General features: G+C 54.5%; 1 protein-coding gene and 1 long non-coding RNA gene across 3 annotated transcripts; one reads left to right on the top strand and one right to left on the bottom strand.

Moving 5' to 3' along the window:
- Positions 1–236: 236 nt before the first annotated feature.
- ADI1 (acireductone dioxygenase 1) lies at positions 237–7682 on the bottom strand. Of its 2 annotated transcripts, XR_007149351.1 has the most exons (5): positions 7464–7682; positions 3398–3517; positions 2068–2345; positions 1239–2029; positions 237–929 (listed from the first exon to the last, which is right to left on the bottom strand). XR_007149351.1 is itself a non-coding variant. In XM_047845251.1 (4 exons), the coding sequence occupies exons 1-4, from the start codon at positions 7581–7583 to the stop codon at positions 810–812; spliced, it is 540 nt and encodes a 179-aa protein (XP_047701207.1). In that variant the 5' UTR covers positions 7584–7678; the 3' UTR covers positions 237–809. The 2 variants fall into 2 exon arrangements, 1 of the variants encoding a protein (XP_047701207.1); XM_047845251.1 differs by lacking the exon at positions 1239–2029 and having other exon boundaries at positions 2166–2345; positions 7464–7678.
- An 89-nt stretch (positions 7683–7771) lies between these two features.
- LOC125158330 (uncharacterized) lies at positions 7772–11062 on the top strand. Its single transcript, XR_007149352.1, has 3 exons — positions 7772–8430; positions 8528–9965; positions 10541–11062. It is a non-coding gene; the product is annotated as an uncharacterized LOC125158330 (long non-coding RNA).
- Positions 11063–13994: the final 2932 nt, after the last annotated feature.

The raw sequence follows: 13994 nt of genomic DNA, 5'->3' as shown, positions 1-13994 counted from the left end.
CAAAACAAGAGGTTGATTTGGGGTCTATTATTGTAACAAATTAGGCAAAATCCTATTTGAGAATCGTTGAGAAAAAAGAGAATGTCCTAGTTTTCTTGTTAAAAAAAACAAACAAAAAACCTTGCTTGTAAAAGAGTTAACAGGAAAATCAACTGGAAATCTCAGCAAACGAACACTAACACAGATGAAATATAAATTCCTTATATGCGTGTATGAATGACCACGACCACAGAAAGTATCTGAACGGTGATTTTAATGACCGGTATGTTCCCGAATAAGGACTCCAAGCCCAGAGCACAGAATTAAGGCAGCTACTTTGTTTCCAACAAGAAAGTGCACAAGGAACCCCGAGTGTCCCCCGACCGCAGTCTCCACCCAGTTCTGGGAGAAAAGTGTCCTCTAGCTGGCCAGTCTGTCATCCACCGTGACACCCGCTTACGAGGCAGACCTGGCATCGACCGACATGTGCTTACTGTGCGGGCGCTAGGTGTGGCGGGGCGGCTCAGTACTCACATCTGGAAGGTGCTCTCGTTTGCGGTAAAATCGACCGTGCGCGCTGACACACGGCTGCCGGCCACCAATCTCGAATTACGTAAAATGTGATTTGTCCACATTCCCAGAGCTGCTAACATGTAAAAATCACTCGTATAAAAAGCTCCTCTCATTAAACGCCCTCGAATCAAATAACCTCGCAGAGGAAGGCTCTCGTGGCCCCCGCTCTACAGCAGAAAAGCAAGGAGGAAGGACAGGTCCTCCGCTGGGATCGCGTTCAGGACATTCCCGAGGGCGAAGGGTGAGCGAGGGCGCCGCTACTCCGTCTGCGCCAAGAATTCCACGTACTGCCCCCGAACCTCGAAATGGTCGGCCGGCCGGTTGTACGCCGTCCACACCGGTTCTCCCACAAACAGCCGCATGGCTTTCACGTAGTTCTAGAAAACACACAAACACGCCCAGCTGTCAAACCAGCCCTCAGGGTGACCTCCGTGGCCGCATCTGCTCCTGCTCCTGCGTCTTAACCACGCGGCCACGTCTCTTCTCCAAAAGGAGGTATGGGCCGCCGGGGCCCCAAGTTCGCGTGCCCAGGAAAGCACGGGGCGCGGAGGTCCGGCGCTGAGCCCACTCCCGCGACCCGCGCTGACCGCCTGCCTGCGCGCTCCCCTCGGCACCGCTCTCCTAACGTCAGGGCCCCGCGCCGCTCAACACCGGCGAGGACGGCGCGGCGACCTCCCTCAAATTACCAATGTACGTGCCGTTCAAGTCCGTTCTCGCGTCTAGGAATTTACCCTGGTGACAAAGTCACACCTGTGCAAGTGACAAGCGCGTAAGGTTATTAGTCCCAGCACGGTTCACCATAGCAAACAGGGAGCGGTCTACATGCCCAGCAGGAGGGATCGTCCTGACCGTGGAATAGGCGGGTGGGGGTCTGGGGCTCGTCTGAGGACGGAGCCAGGAGGCTGCACGGAAGGACCCGCCCCCCACCCACGGCCAGGAAATGATCCGAGAGCGGACCCAGGGAAGGGAAACGTGGAACCTCGTGTAGAGGCCGCCGCGTCCTGTGCCGGGAGGACACAACACTCACACTGGCCGGAGCGCACAGGGCTGGGCAGCGGGGGAGAAAGGAAGCCGGCCGCTTGGCGCCCTTCCAGAGTTCTGGGTTTACACCACATGCCTTGAGTTTCCGTTCGGAAACCATACTTACCTCTCGGGTTTGGCCCAAACCCCAACCAGAGAGCGACCTCGCTTCCGTGCTGACGGCCGATCCTCACGCCGGGGCTGGTATCGCACTACAGTTTCGCTCCGAACGGAAACGCCCGGGAAAGCGACAGAGCAGCAGGGACCTAGAGACGCCCACCGAGCTGCACCCCTACACTCAACCACGTGCTCTCTCCTTAAAGGAGCGGGATCCCTTCCTGCTGACCTGCCTGGCCTCCCGGGGACCGCGGGTCGCGTGTGCACATGGGCCGCCACCGGCCAAGGACAAAGCCGGAGCTTCCTGACGGCCCGCAGATGGCGAGTGGCCCCCAGGCTCCCGCCGGCCTCTCCCGGGGGAGCCTGGGGCCCCGGCTCACGAGCTCCGGAGCGGCGGGGGCGCCGCTGAGAGGGCGGTGCCGCGAGCTGCCAACATCCGTGCACGGACACCTGCGAATTCAACACAGCGATCCTACCTTTTCATCCAGCGTGAAGCGGTGATAGATCCCAGCGGGAAGGGTGATCATGTCTCCTTTCTCCATGAAGATGCGGATCCACTTGTCCTCCTTGTCCCTCACATCAAAGTAGCCGCTGCCGTCCAAGACGTAGCGGATCTCGTCGTCCAGGTGCAGGTGCTCCTCGTAGAACATCTTGATCTAGACGGGAAGGACACCGCCACGTCTCTCGGGGCCCGTCCCCAAGTCAGCACAGGTCCAGCCACCGACCCCGCCCTCGAAGACCAGGACCGGGGTGGGCAGGGTCCCTTCATAAAAATAGAAATATTCTGGGGGCGCCTGGGGGGCTCAGTCGGTTGAGCATCTGACTTCAGCTCAGGTCATGACCCTCAGGTCAGGGTTCGTGGGTTTGAGCCCCACGTCGGGCTCTGTGCTGACAGCATGGAGCCTGCTTGGGATTCTCTATCTCCATCTGTCTGCCCCTCCCCCACTCACATTCTTTCTCTCTCAAAATAAATAAATAAACTTAAAAAAAAAAAAGGGGGAGGCGCCTGGGTGGCTTAGTCGGTTACGCAGCCGACTTCGGCTCAGGTAATGATCTCACAGTCCGTGAGTTCGAGCCTCATGTCGGGCTCTGTGCTGACAGCTCAGAGCCTGGAGCCTGTTTCGGATTCTGTGTCTCCCTTTCTCTGACCCTCCCCCATTCATGCTCTGTCTCTCTCTGTCTCAAAAATAAATAAACGTTAAAAAAAAAAATTTTTTTTAATTAAAAAAAAAAAAGAAAAAAAAACTTTAAAAAAGAAAGCTCCAGGCCCAGAGGGCTTCATTGGTTAATCTGCCAAACATTTCAGGAAAAAATAAAACTGCTGTACACATACTGTTCCAAAAAACAGAAACGGAGGTAACACTTCTCAGTTTACTCTATGGGCCGCCATTACTCTGATACAAAACTCAAATGAAGACGTTAAAAGGAAAAAAAGGGATGCCTGGGTGGGTCAATAAGTTAAGACTCTAACTCTTGGTTTCGGCTCAGGTCGTGATCTCACGGTTTGTGAGTTCAAAGCTCCACGTCGGGCTCTGTGCTGACAGCGCAGAGCCTGCTTGGGATCCTCTCTCCCCCTCTCTCTGCCCCTCCCCTGCTTTCTCTTTCTCAAAACAACTAAATAAACATTTAAAAAAGCAAAAAAAAAGAGCTTGTGTTTACTAGTAGTAAATAGAATGATTCCTCCTCACGCAGTGTAGAACTCCATTACCTTTTCTTCATAATCTGGTAGTTTATCCTTGCATATGGTTATTATGTCCATCCAGGAATAGTTTCTCTCTTTTCGGATCTTTTCTAACTCTGGATCATTCCCGTATTTGTCAGCATCAAGCTATAAGAGTTTCAACGGCAACAAAAAAGAGGTCCCATTAATGAAAGGAAACATGGATCTCTTTCTGGATCTCCTAAATGATCACATTCCAAATGTATCAGCGAGTCCTTTGTCAGTCACAACCTAACCTTCCTTCCCCGCCCTCCCTGTTTCTCTTAAGGGCTTCCCCATCTTCTCTGTACCAGCTGAAGAGGCCGCAGTTGTGTTACACTCCTGCTCCCTTCCCCCCAGCAGTCCTTCCTGCGGGTTCTACGTCACCGTTCCAGTCCCACTGCCAGGAGCCCGGGTAAAGTGGCCAAGCCTGTCCAAGGGCACCAACCATCCCCCCCCGCCCCCCATCCTCTTCCTCCAGCGCCAGCCCTCTGCAGGTCTGGCTGATCTCTCTACAGCACGTCTCTGGTCCATCGTGTCCCTGGGCAGAAATGACTCCTGTTCTGAAGGGCTGCAAATATAACCCGGGTTCACCGCCCTGGGATGCGAGGCCTTCCATCATGAGGCCCTGGGTGTCTGCTCTTCTCTGTCCATATTCCCTGTTTATTTTTAAAGTTTATCTATTGAGAGAGAAAGAGAGAGAGAGAAGGCATGATATGGGGAGGGGCAAAGAGAGAGGAGAGTGAGAATCCCAAGCAGGATCTACACTGTCAGCATGGAGCCGGGTGCGGGGCTCGTACTCACAAACTGCAAGATCACGACCTCAGCAGAAGTCGGTGCTTAACCGACTAAGCCACCGAGGTGCCCCTCATTCCCTGCTGTTGTTTAATCTACATCCTAAATCAACGAATAAGAGTATCTGCTTCTCCAAAAGACACCTGATGGTTCTCATCCCCACATCCTTGCTCCTGATGGCTTCCTCCACCTAGAAAGTTCCTTCACCATTTTATCATAATCCTATCTATTCTTCAAGGCCCAATTTCTAACACCACATTGGTCATGAAGCCCTCCCCTAGGACTCTAGGCAGAATTAGCCTGCACTCCTACTTCAAACTATCGGAAATGAATTTAGTATCCTTGGCCCTATACTGCGATAGAATGCACATTTCATCACAACTACTAAACAACAAACTCCAGAATACCTTTTTTTGAGAGAGAGAGAGAGAGAGAGAGGAAGAAAGGGCACAAGTGAGTGAAGGGCAGAGAGACAGAGAGAATCCCAGGAGGGGGAGAAAGAGAGAGAGAGAAGTGGGGCTCACCCAAAGCGGGGCCCGAGCTCACCAGATGCGGAACTCCCAACTCATGAACCGTGAGATCATGACCCGAGCCGAAGTCAGATGCGTAACGGCTGAGCCGTCCAGGCGCCCCCAACTCCAGAATATCTTCAAGTACTAGTCATCGATACATTAATTTCTGCATAGCTGACTCCCCAAGTTATCCAGTCCACCCCTGGACGTGCACAGCACCGATCTACTTCAAATGGTGTGTGTCAGAGCTTTGTATCACTCTGCTGTGTCGCTGACAGCAGACAAGAAAAATGGTCCGTCGGTTCCCGATGATCAAGAATGGTTACTACGAAGACAGTACGTAAGAATACGCAGGACACGGGCACTGGGGGGGCTCAGTCGGTTAGGCTCCAGCTCCTGATTTCGGCTCAGGTCATGATCTCACGGTTTGCGGGTTCGGGCCCCACATCGGCCTCTGTGCTGATGGGCGTGTGGAGCCTGCTTGGGATTCTCTCTCTCCCTCTCTTTCAAAATAAATAAAATGAACTTAAAAAAAAAAAAAAAAGAATACACAGGACACAAAAACCACAGAATAAACATAATTTAATTTTTACAGCCCTTTGACTTATCCACAGCAGAAGCAGAAGGCAGGAGGAACTGGGTTTGACCCATGGAATTACTAAAAGATGCCTTTTAAAATGTAGTCTTTTAGGGGCGCCTGGGCAGCTCAGTCGGTTGAGCATCCGACTTCGGCTCAGGTCATGATCTCGTGGTTTGTGAGTTCAAGCCCCGTGTCGGGCTCTGCACTGACAGCTCGGAGCCTGGAGCCTGCTTTGGATTCTGTGTCTCCCTCTCTCTCTGCCTCTCCCCGCTCATGCTCTCTTTCTCTCTGTCAAAAATTAGTAAATATTAAAAAAAAATGTTTTTAATAAAATGTCATATTTTATTACTTGGATACTTTCACAAGTTGACCAATATCTCATTCTTGTTCTAAGCTTTAAAAAGCAGAATGAAACCCCCAAAGCACAGTAACTTGACCTTTCTGATTGTTTACATTGCAGATAATTGATTTTACGATAAAACAAAATTTCCCTCTGTAACAGACACTGTATACCATTTGATTGTTTCAAAAATGGTACCTTCCAGTAGGGTAAGTGTTTTAACCTTAGCCTGGGAAAAGACAAATACTCCGTAAACATTAACACAGGCACAAAAGCCCTTTTAACGGCGAGAAGGCCAGCCGAGCTTCTACACTGGCTCATGTGAAAATGCATCAAAGGAGCCTTGTTTACCAGGGAGGGGGAGGCCGGCAGGGGGCGCTCCGACGCCCCGCGCTCCCCGTCAACGGCCGACCCACCAGGAGAAGCCTCGCCTGGCAGGTGGCTGCTACTTCACTGCACCTGCAGGTTTCCTCCCACCCCAGCAACGGCCCCGCGAAGCCACCGCTCCAGCTCCCAGTTTACTCCAGAGTGGTTTTTGTTTCCAACAGCATTCCCAACTCCTCCTCCACCTTTTTAATAAAAGACTGTTCCTCTCATTTATTAGGGGACTTGACCACGGTTTTGCTGTCGTTTGCTTAGGTTGGACTGCAATCCTCTATTCCTAAATAAACCCATTTTCACTGCTAAAATAACGGGGCAGTTCTGTTTTGAAAGTCAACACTACTAGGGGCGCCTGGCTGGCTCAGTCCCTAGAACATGCGACTCCTGATCTCCGGGTTGTGAGTCCGAGCCCCCATGTCTGGTGTAGACATTACTTAAACAGTTAAAAAAAATAAAGAAAAGAAAAAAAAAAGAAAAGAGAGAAAAGGAAGGAAGAGAAAGAAAGAAAGAAAAAGAAAGAAAGAAAGAAAGAAAGAAAGGAAGAAAGGAAGAAAGAAAGAAAAAGAAAGAAAGAAAGAAAGAAAAAGAAAAGAGAGAGAGAAAGAACGAACAAACGAACGTTAACACTGCTCAACCAGAGGTACCAAGAAGACCTGCTTCTCCTTTATCTAAGAGAGACCAGATGAGGTCTAAAGTGCTGTTAGGCTGGAACATTCTACGAGCCTGTCCACCGGGGGTAAAGCGTCGCTACAAAACAAATCAGACTTTATTCCATTCTGGTCCCAGATGGAGCATGCGCGCGGGAGCGGACGTCACAGCAGACTCCGACAGCCGGGCCCCTGCAGCCCGCGGTGGGGGAGGGGGGGGAGAGCGGTCCTGCCGAGACCCCCCACCCCCAGACCCCGCACCCCTGCGTGCACCTCGCCAGGAGGGCACACCTGCCGCCGGCGCACCGCACAGGGACCCCGGGTGGCCCAAGGTCTCCTTCCCCGCTCTCGCCCGCTGCAGTCCGCTAACGCCGCGAACCCACCCGCCGCGTCAGACCACAGACCCCAAACCCCCGCCCCGACACCTCGCGGGGAACCCGACTGCCCCCACAACCCCTCTGCAAGCATGCGCAGCGCGCCCAGGCCGCCCACCCCCCAGCCGAGACGCCGAGCATGCGCAGGACGCCCAGGCCCCCTAGAGGCGCGCAAGCGCTGAGCGCCCCGCACGCCGCCGCTCGGCCGGATCGTGAGCATGCGCACCGCTCCCGGGGCGCCTAGACTCCAGCCCCGCTACTCAGTGCGCGTTGCGTGCCCCGGGCGCCGCCGACCGCCCGACCCCTGACCCCCTGTAGGAGCATGCGCAGCTCTTCCCCCGGCCCTGTCCTGGCCGCGGTCCCCACTGGCCGAAGCTTCGGGTGTGCGGGGAGCGCGGGGTTGGTGGGGGAGAGACACCGCCCCCGCCCGCCCCCGCGCTGCGTACCTTCCAGTAAAGAACCCCGAGCCGGCGCAGCTCCTCCAGGCCGACCGGGCTGCAAGGGTCGCCGCGGTGGGGCAGCCTCGGGTCGTCGGCCGACTCGTCCATGTACCAGGCCTGCACCATGGTCGGGCCGGGGACGCGGCGGAGGAAGAACGGGCGCGCCGCCCGGGGAAGGCCCTTGCCCCGGGGCGGCGGGGCGGGGCGGGGCCAGCGTGCCCGTCGGAGGGGGCGGAGCGTGGGGGAGAGAAGGGGGACAGCGGGGAGCGGGGCGGGCGGGGAGGGGGTGCGACGGGGGGACGGGGCTGGTGACCAGGACGAAGAGCCTGCCCCAGGGCCAAGGGTCAACTTGCTGCCGCTCAGCGGGGACCGCGTGGGTGAGACAGACGGAATTCGCACCGAGTCTGGTCTCCTTCTAGGTAAACGGGGCGTCCCGAGTCTTTCCTACTGCCCTGCTCTCGGGGGGCACGGGGCGCAGGTAAAATTCAGCGTCCTCCAGCCCTCTGCAAGTGGCGCCGGGTGCTACGATCTCTGGACAGCCAGAAGAATCTTGTGAAACAAACAGTATTTTACAGGAAGGAAACTAAATGCCATCCAAAAATGGTTTTATCACAGCCCACGCAGCTGATGTGGGACCTAGCGCGGCTCGAGGTCAGGTCAAGTCACCACGCAGGACAGGTGTCACTCAGGAGACTGTGCCTTCTCCAACCCCTCCCCCCTTCTTTGTAACAGCAGCAGGTCTACAGTACGACCCTGTATTTTTAAGCCGCCCATCCCCCTTCCCAGGGTTAGGACTTAACGTCCTAGGAGAAATAAACAAGCTTCCCTTTACCAGTCTTTGAATTGATAATCCGTTTAGCAGATTAGAAAAGAAAAGAAAGGTTCGTTTCTTTCAAAGCAATGAACCAGAAAAGATGGGATTATCTCAGCCATTCACCACCGTCTCTAGCAGGGAATCAAGTAACTGGGAAAGGTATGGGATTTAAACTAGATGGCTCTAGTCCACTCTAGAACTTCCCCAGGTTGTACACAAGGCACACATTTACTTCGTGTCCGTTCTGCTGCTGCAGCGTCTGCACAGTGGAGAGCCCGCCTCTCCAGCTGGACCAGCGACAGCTCGTCCTCCAGGATTCCACCTTGGACATCACTGCCGGTTTTGTTCTGCGATTCGTGACAAAGCCGCGGAACGTGGCGGTTGATGGTGGTCTCACCCCACGCCCTCCCCTTAGCCCACCCTGTAGAGCCGCAGAGCTCGCCAGTCCCTGCCGGCCGCTCCGGCGCCCCCCTGTTGCCAGGTCCAGTCCGTGCTTCTGTTCTCAGTCCGTTGGTCACAGTCGCCTACTCCCTTCCCGAGACATTTCTTGTCATTTCCCTTCCGCTCCCTCCTGGTTCGCGGTGGCGTGGCCACAATGTGCTGGGGTGCCCAGGGCTCTCCGTGTGCTGTCCTCTATCCGCACACGCTGCAGGTGTGCTCGTGTGGTGCAGTACACATCGATGACTGACCCCCACCATCTGTCTCCAGCCAGGACCTCTTCTGAGACCAGGCTCCGTGTCTAACTTGGCATCACCACACGCATGGTTGGTGTCTAGACCTAACTCAGCCGAAACGGAGTCGAGCGCCTGCACACCCGGCCGTGTCTCCCCAGCCTTTCCTGACCCAGCGAACAGCGGCACCAAACGTCTAGGGATTTTGTGTTTCCTCTCCCCTCGCCTCAGCATCCAGCCAAGTCTAGCAGCAAATCCTGTCGCTTTGACCTCCAAAGCACACCACACATCCACTCACTTACCCCATCCCGGGTCCTTCTGCCCTCTTTTCTTGCCTGATGAAATGGACTTACTGAAATTCACCCCCTGCTTCCGTTTCTGCGGCTGCCCACTTCCATGCAGAGCGTGTATTAAAACACACAAACGGGATTGTGTCACCTGTCTGCTTGGCCCTCCTTTCCCAACCGCCGGCTGCCGACCACCTCTCCAGCCTCTGCCTCCCGCCTGTTCTCTGCCCTCCACACGCGCGGGTCTCTCAGCGTCTGAGTCTGCCGTCCTCCCTGCCTCGGGGCCTTTGCCAGTGCGTTTTCCCTCCCTCCATCCTGCAGACACGTTCTCCCCTGCGCGCTTCCCTTCTCCGCTTAGGACCCCTCCCTAGAGAGGCCTTCTGACCGCACCCCGCACCCCGCGCGGCTGGGAGGTCTCCGTTTCACACGCTCCTGGTGCTTGTCTGTAATGATGTATTTGGCTAATGTCAGCCTCCACCTTAGGACCGCCGGCCCCATGTTTTTGGTGCTTGCTGAATGAATACATGTGTGTTGCCAGTGACGACTTGTGTCTTGGGGTCAGGGTGTGTCTTCCAGGGACCAGTGCCTGGTATGTGACAGGCGACAAAAAGAAGTTTGCTCAATGAAAACAGAAAGGACGTGATGAGAAGCACTCCAGAGTTTCCACAACATCACTACAAGTGCCCTCCTAACTCCAATCAAATCTCCTTCCCTAGAAAATAATGCTGTGCACTGGGTAATCTTCTGTGGGCTTCCCACACGTGGTCTCACCTGCCCTCACGTTTCTTTAATGTTTATTTATTTTTGAAAGAGGGTGTCAGCAGGGGAGGGGCAGAGAGAGGTAGAGACAGAGGATCCAAGGCAGGCTCTGCGCCGTCAGCACAGAGCCCACTGTAGGGCTCGAACCCATGAATTGTGAGATCGCTACTTGAGCTGAAGTCCAACGCTTAACCGACTGAGCCACCCAGGCCCCCTTACTACCCACGCTTTAACGACAACTGAGGCAAGCAGGGCTCATAACTGGCTCAAGGTCACACGGCCAGGAAGGAGCAAGGCTGGGATCTGAGCTCCCCGCAAAGCGTGCGGCGGTTGGGGGGAATGACCGCTTCCTGGAACTAACTACCTGCAAGGTCGCCCCCACCCCACCCCACCTCCCGCCCCCGCCACCATAGGGCAGCACAGCACCGTCGTGTGTCACTGTTCGTTGGCCTCCATGTTAAGCAGGAGCCTCGTTTATTTATTTTTCACTATTGGGGAGGAGGGAGGGAGCTGTTTTATGTCTGTATAAACAACCATACTGTGGAAAAGCAGGACAAGAGGCCGCGGAACCTGGCGCTGGCTGGCAGAGCGGGTCGGAGCAGGCAGAAGCAGACACGAACAGCACGCATCGCGTCGCTTTCCTGTGACCGGTGCTGCCCTCCGGGAATCCTCCTTAGAAGGGAAGAAGTCTCTTGAAATTGAACTGCTTCTTCCAGCAGAATAGCCAGCAGCAGCCAAAAAATACATCATGCGACCGGAGTTTATCACCCCGAAGTGGGCAGCTCGGGAAGGATCTGTAGATGCTTTGAAAGGCAGATGGTCGCCCTCCCTGCGGCCCTGCCTGCACGCCCGCCACCCATCCACGGGTGTGCGCCCGTGCCAGCGACGTGCTTCCTCTGCGAGGGTCTTTCGGGCTTCGTGGGCCAAGAGGCAGAATCCAGCAGAGGAGATGGGTCCTTCAGTAGCAACCGTTTTGAAATGTGAAAAACAGGCGCCTGGGTGGCTCAGCTGGTTACGCGTCTGACTTTTGATTTCAGCTCAGGCCGCAATCTCACGGTTTGTAGGTTCGCGCCCTGCGTCAGGCTCCGTGCTGACAGCGGGGAGCCTGCTTGGGATTCTCTGTCTCCCCCTCTCTGTACCCCTCCCCCCTGTTCTCTCTCTCAAAATAAACTTTTAAAAAAATGTAAAAGCCATTCTTAGCTCACAGAACATACAAAAACAGGCATCAGGCTGGAATCTGCTGACCCCACTGTATCCCAATAATAACATTAAAATTTTATTTCCCTGGCCTGTGGGGAGCACTTTGTCAGAGTCTCAGATTTCACGCTACTAACAAGCCAAGGAGGGGGCTTGCCATAAGCTTGTGCATGCGGGCGGAAGACCCGAGTCTCCTGGGTCAGAGGCAAGGCCCAGCGCCCGAGTCAACGGCAGTGGCTGGTGTCAGTGTCTCTGCACCGGCTCCTCCCAGGGGACATGAAGAGACCAGAAGACACCCGTGTGCTCAGCGGGTTGCACTGAGCTTAGGAACCTAGATCTCCGTTATAGCGGGCAGGAAGCATGCCTGCCCCTGCTCCAGGGACACACCAACCACATCGGTCTTCCAAGGCCATTGGGCTAAACAAAGATCCCTGCAACGGTAGGTAGGATCCCACTGGTGTGTGTGCAGAAATGTCAGAGGCCCGTGGAGAACTGGGACCCGCTCTATGTGCATTTATTGGACAGAGTCTTGGAAATATGACAGAGTGCTCACGGTCCTGAAGGTGAGAAGTGTGGGCACGGCGAGGATCACCCTCTGCTCAGCGTCACAAGCTGCAGTCAAGGTCGCTGCGGCTGCCTCCTTGCTGGAGCGTGCTTGTTGGCAGAACTCACTCAGGAAACCCGAGACCCCTCTTTTCTTACTGGCTGGTGACCAGGAGCTGCTCTTTATGCCCAGAAGATGACCTCAGTCCTTTGCCCATAACATAGATGCCCACTTCTCTAAGCCAACAGGAAAGGCTTTATCCCTTTGAATCTCTCCTTCCAAGAAGATCTCGCCCGATTAGTTCAGGCTCACCAAAGATCACCTCCATTTTGATGAACTCCGAGTCCAGTGGTTTGGGGCTTTAGTTACTCCTGCAGTAAGGCTCAGTAATTTCACCAGCAGCCAGACTCACAGCTCCACCCACGCTCAAGGGTCTGATACAGGGCTTGTCCACCAGGGGGGGAAATCTCAAAATGCTGCTTACCACATCCATAAGTCTCTGTATTGTCCCTACTCACTGTCGCAGTGACTGAGCAGAGACTGAAAATGGTTAAGAACGGTGGCACCAGGGGTGCTTGGGTGGCTCAGTTGGTTGAGCGTCCGACTTCGGCTCAGGTCATGATCTCAGGGTTCATGAGAGCCCCACGTTGAGCTCGCTGCTGTCAGCCTGTCAACACAGAGCCCGCTACACTACGGACCCTCTGCCCCCTCTCTCTGCCCCTCCCCAGCTTGCGCTCTCCCCCAAAATAGGTCAATATTTAAAAAAAAAAAAAAAGTGGCCCCTGCTCACTTTTACTTATTTACCAGCTGTCCATGTTTTAGGTATAAGCACAGTTATCAATGTCACGGTTTCATTGGATTTAGGATTCTTAAATTGATGGTAACTAGAAAACTTTTTAAGATACAGTAAAAAAAAAAAAAAAAAAAAAAAAAAAAACCTCTACAGAGGCCAGGAGAATAACCTTGACTCAAGCATGACACTTCCTCAAGTTGCTAGGCGTGGGGAATAAGCTTAGGAATTCCCTGAGCCTGCACAGATGGGTTAACAAGGCCTAAAGAAATAGCCACAGGATGAACACACCCAAGTTTGGGTAAAAAAGGTCAGGTAAATGGGGCAAAGGCCCCCAGAATAGGACAAAAGTATAGGAATAGGAAATCGCAGGATGAAAGCATCCAAAAATAGTAAACGAGATTAGGTGTTCAGGGGGGAAATGCCCCCCAACTTAGTACAACAGCAGAAAGTTGCTTTCACAGGAAGGAAGGACCAAATTAGGTGAACAGGTAAACAGCGCTATAGACGTCGGTGGGGCGTAGTTGCCCAGAGAGGAGCTAATTAGCAAAAGAAAGGTGCCTTGGTGACCCTGACATAGCTTGCTCGGTCTTTCTCATCCCCTAGGCCAGTTTAGGTAAACAGAGGTGGGGCCTCACGTCTGCTGTAAACAACTTTCCACCCAGTGTCAGGAGTCTGTTTTGCATTGACCCAAACCCCTAACAGCGCATGTCTTCAACACCCCCTTTCCCTCCTGCCCATGAGTTAATGTTCACGGTTTCACTGTCTCTTGGTACACGCCCATCACGCTTGTAAGCCTTCTGACCCCAATAAAAACGGAGCAAGGACCCTTACTTGGGGCTCCTGTCTCCTCCCGGACATTAGCCTCTCATATTTTAATCCCGCGTCTGCCCTGTTGCTGGACAAGAGGGAACTCCAGATCCAGAGTATACGACAGCTGGGTAAGCCTTAGGAGACGATCACAATTTTTTTTCTGGCAGGGAGGGTTCTGGACGGCACGGCCATCGTAACCGCGGCCTCAGTAAGGGCCGCGTGTTTACTGTTCCCCTCTCGGTTCCAGCAGCGCCCCGCCCCCGGCGACCACCGCGCGCTGAGTCAAGTCAGACTGCGAAGGCAGGCTCGCTCGGCTCAATTTTGAGACAGCGTCTGCCGGGCGCCCTGGCTGGAACAGCGATGGTGATCTGGGGGCGAGTTCGGCCTGCAGGCCAATCGTCGGGGCCTCTCTCCTGGCAACGGTCACACTTGGGTCGATAGCAGAGATGCTTTCTGGGCGCTTCCCTTGCATCACAGACATTAACGCGTCGACGCAGACGTCGACATTTCCTAATTGTTTACGGCCTCCTCATCTTTCTTCATCGCTCGAGAGACGCGGGGCTTCACGTCTGGCCGGCTTTCCCGCACGTGTGTCCGAGCAGCCACGGCGGCAGGTGGCACGGGAGTGTCGCACGAGCGCCGGCAGCTGCCCCGGCGCGGCC

The sequence above is a fragment of the Prionailurus viverrinus genome, unplaced genomic scaffold, assembly GCF_022837055.1.
Source record: "Prionailurus viverrinus isolate Anna unplaced genomic scaffold, UM_Priviv_1.0 scaffold_33, whole genome shotgun sequence".
NCBI classification, from domain to species: Eukaryota; Metazoa; Chordata; class Mammalia; order Carnivora; family Felidae; genus Prionailurus; species Prionailurus viverrinus.
This window is presented reverse-complemented; position numbering and strand designations above follow the sequence as displayed.

Bases quoted from the DNA above. Each gene is read 5' to 3' on its own strand.
- ADI1 (XM_047845251.1), bottom strand. From the start codon at position 7,583: ATGGTGCAGGCCTGGTACATGGACGAGTCGGCCGACGACCCGAGGCTG. The intron at 2,346-3,397 runs GTAATGGAGTTC...CTTCCCGTCTAG, and splicing joins TACCAGATTATGAAGAAAAG to ATCAAGATGTTCTACGAGGA. The intron at 930-2,165 runs GTAGGATCGCTG...TGTGTTTTCTAG, and splicing joins GCTTCACGCTGGATGAAAAG to AACTACGTGAAAGCCATGCG.